This window comes from Sinocyclocheilus rhinocerous, unplaced genomic scaffold (assembly GCF_001515625.1).
Source record: "Sinocyclocheilus rhinocerous isolate Xijiao unplaced genomic scaffold, SAMN03320098_v1.1 scaffold1069, whole genome shotgun sequence".
Lineage (NCBI taxonomy): Eukaryota > Metazoa > Chordata > Actinopteri > Cypriniformes > Cyprinidae > Sinocyclocheilus > Sinocyclocheilus rhinocerous.
This window is the reverse complement of record NW_015635541.1, coordinates 1,614,880-1,618,763: the sequence shown is the minus strand read 5'-3', so window position 1 is coordinate 1,618,763 and position 3,884 is coordinate 1,614,880. Positions and strand designations below refer to the sequence as shown.

Sequence of the window (3,884 nt, the reverse complement as noted above, 5' to 3'; positions counted from 1 at the left end):
ATCGTGATGTAGGTATGTGGGGGCGTGTTAGAACGAGCCGTTTTAGGTAGGCGTGGCTGACTCTTAACTTTTATAAAGAATATCTCTTTGGATTTGAGACTTTAGTCTTTGCAACTTTACAGATCTTCTTTATGCACCAAGAGCTTGTAACACTCCAAAGAGAAAGGAAAAATTTAAATCGCATCATATGACCCCTTTAAATTCTAATAAAATTTCACAATATTACAATGACTGTGTGCTTGATCAAATAAATGCAGAATTTAAAGAGCATAAGAGACTTCTTTCAAAAACATTTAAAAAATCTAACCAACCCCAAACTTATACTGTACATATGTATATGTACAGTTTTCCTGAGTTTCCATATATATACACTATCTTCATCTCCTCTTTATTAAGCTAAATAGACTCTTCATCAGCCTCCAATGTACGAAAGCCTCTCTTACCAATCAAATTTCACTTCCACTTAAATCAGGGGACTCATTTCACGGATGCCTGGGCAGTAAATACACAACACAGGAAGCAAACTGAGGATCACACAAGAGAATGAGGACTCTGAATTCTGCATCTAAATTTGTCATTCAGCAATAACAGCAGTACTACTCAATACACACTGATTATGCATTATGCAATGTTATCCAAAGTGACTTACAGTAAACTTGCTTCAGAGACTTTCTAGAACAAACTATGGTTCAGTGTTTTGCTAAGACTCCTGCTATGATGAACAAATAATGAAAAGTTAAATACAGAATCTCAATGCACTGTGTAACAAAAGCATTTCTTGGTGTGTCCCAATGAAAGGTCAATTGGATGGTGTTTTATAAGAGTCAGAATACAGCCTCACCAGGCATTACTGTGCCTATTTCTGAGCACACAGTGGGTCCCAAAACATGCAGACAGCTCCTTTATCTAAAGGGAACAGTCACACAAAAGAGGATAAACAGGATTGGGACGGGAAACTCTTTTCTTTATATCTGTAAAGCAGAAACACCCACCTCACCTGTGCCAAGATTGTGTCCATGTCCTTAATAGGTCTGGTTATTTTAAGGGATTTAGACATCATCAAATGTCTCAGTGCTCCATGCAATATTTGCAATAACTCACTGCACCTCCAGCAGATCGATCAATCAATCAATCAATCAATCAATCAACCAATCAACCAATCAATCAATTCCTATGAACCAAATAGTTGAAAGTGTCAAAATTCAAAAACCACAGTCTGATTGCATATAATCATGTGCTGTCATAAATCAAGATTCAGTTTAAGTCGTCGGCTTCTTAGATGTTTCTCCTGAAAAAAGACCCACATGTGCCTCTTCTAAAGTTTCAGAAGTCAAGTCACTTTTAATTATGTAGCTTTACAATACATATTGTTTCAAAGCACATTGTTTTTTCCAAACTCTGCAAAGCAGCTCTATAAAGACAATAGTGTCATTATTCACCTGAAGTCAGTTCAGTGTTGATTCAGATTCGGTTCAATAGCTGTGTAAAGTTCATCAATAATAAAACAAAGTCCTTTCAGCTGTAAGCAGCTCTATAGAAGACAATAGTGTCATTATTGAGCTTGAGTCAGTTCAATGTTGGTTCAAATTCAGATCAATAACTGTTGATGTTGCAAAATTTGTCAATTATCAACAAATTAGATTCAGCTATAAAGCAGCTCTATGACAACAGTGCCATCATTATTATGGAGTAAATTACTCTAAAAAGTAATTAATTACTAGCTACTAATTACATCTTCAACAGTGTAATTAGATTACTGTACTAATGACTCACTCTCTCAAAAATATTGCATTACTTAATACTAATTACTTTCTATATTCCATATCATCCTCGACCAGTTGAACAATACAAGGAGTGTTTCTTTCAAATAAATCATACAAAATTGCATAAATTGAACTTAATTGAATGTAATATTAAATCCACTATTGTTTTATGTAGAATTGATCTGTAGTCTATACACTATTTAATGCAATTGCATCAGAAGTAATTAAAGTACAGAAAAATGAAGAGTAATCCCTTACTGTACTTTTTCAAGGGGAAAGTAATTAAAGTACAGTAATTAATTACTCTGTAATGCATTACACCCAGCACTGGTCATCACCCAGCTAAATTCAGTTCAACTTCTGTGTTACTGCAAATCAATCAATATAATAACGACTAGTAAGCAGAAATATACAAAGAAATCTCAACAATTATCAAATTGAACTCTGCAAGCAAAAATCAGAGATCTCATTATGAACTCAAACATTCTCAATTTCTTCCAAGACCAAATGATCTGATCTACTGCCATTCATTTTGTAGCTCGGGATTATTCTTGCATCTCAACAATGGTCTCATTTTTATTTCTCCAAAATACTTTTTTTTTTGCTGCTAAGCTCTGAAAGAACATCTAAGCAATAAAATGTTCCTCTGGGAGACTCTCAACACCTTGATGTTCCACAGCTGTTCCACACAACCAATTCATTAGTAAAAACGAGTTGCTTACTCTTATAAACGGCATTCCAAGGCTGGTAGCCATAATAGCCCGTGATTCTCAAGATCCTCTCTTCGATGGACGCGCTGTTGATGTCCTCAACTGATCGAGATGACTTCAGGTCCTCTTTAATAGATTCATCCACCACCAGGTACTTGAGCTGGCGGAGTTGGGGGCTGATGTCGGACAGCCTTCTGGGACTCACCTCGGGGGATTTACGCATTCCGCTGGAGACAAGAACACAAAGTTGGAATCGCGTTGGCTTCGAGCGCTTGACACCGACGGTGAGGTGTGCCAGTGAGAGCGTGGCACACGAACAGACCTTCTCACTACATTGGGATTCGGATAGTCCTCCTCTTTAAACAGAGGATAGGGTGTTTCTCAAACACTCCGCGTAAAACGGCTTCCGAGCGCGCAGCTTTGTTTCGGTGCGTAACGGGGGTGGATGCGCGAATCTTCACCCTCCACTAACTGGCACTGCGAGCGGAGGAGGCAGAGGGGCTGAGAGATGATAACCAGACATGACTGCTGCTCCGTACAGTGTAACACTCTACTGGTACAGTAGGCCACGAACCATTTGATGGAAAGTATAGCTAATGCAATTGTGAAATACACAAATAATTGAAATAAAATGTCATATATGTAATAAATGTTTAGTGCACTAAAATATTTTTTGAATCTAAAACAACAACAATTATTGGAGTACGTTTTACAAGACAATATATTTCAGTCTTTCTTTTAATACAATGTGTTACTTGCCGTTTATTCGTAATTACTTATTAATTCACAATCAATTTCTGAGTGAAGTTTTTTAAAGTAAATCCTACACCATTTTTTCCCCAGTGTAGAGCATTTCTTAAATTAAATAATAATAGGCTACTGAAAATAACAGTGATAATAACGATTGGGTAATCACGTAATAACAACAAAACTAAAATCATTCATCAAAACATAATTTCGCGGTAGAATAAAAATAAACCCCCCACTATATTACGAGTTTTAATTAAAATATGTAAGATAACATGTTGGGTAGGAATAAATAAACAAACAAAGCAGAAGCTGTTTTTGGACCACGGTTATAAGTTCATGATCTTCGATGGGTCTGGCAGTTACAGTCGCAATATGATAGATAAGAACTGAGTGAATTTGCATTTACTAATGAAAAAAAAAGGACTTGACAGCATATGGCAGATTTTAGTTAGGGTAGTTTCTTGTGCTGCAGTCTATTTGGTCACAGGACGGCGTGCGCGATTCAGCTTTACGCACCAACTCCACTGACGCTCCTTTCACATGTGGAACAATTAACGCCACTGTTGGTGCTTCTCACAAATGCCGTGTTAACAATCTAACTTTATTTTGCAGTTGAATATTGTTAGTACTTTTAAAGTGTTTGTCTCCCCAACCCAATCTC

The 3,884-nt window shown here is 36.8% G+C and overlaps 1 protein-coding gene across 1 annotated transcript in view; it reads right to left on the bottom strand.

Moving 5' to 3' along the window:
• Positions 1-3,884, bottom strand: part of LOC107747268 (putative thiamine transporter SLC35F3) — a 53,567-nt gene that overhangs the window by 48,569 nt on the left and 1,114 nt on the right. The window contains exon 2 of the mRNA XM_016561727.1: positions 2,486-2,700. Within this exon, the coding sequence (XP_016417213.1) occupies positions 2,486-2,700 (215 nt within the window). The remainder of the gene's footprint in view (positions 1-2,485; positions 2,701-3,884) is intronic.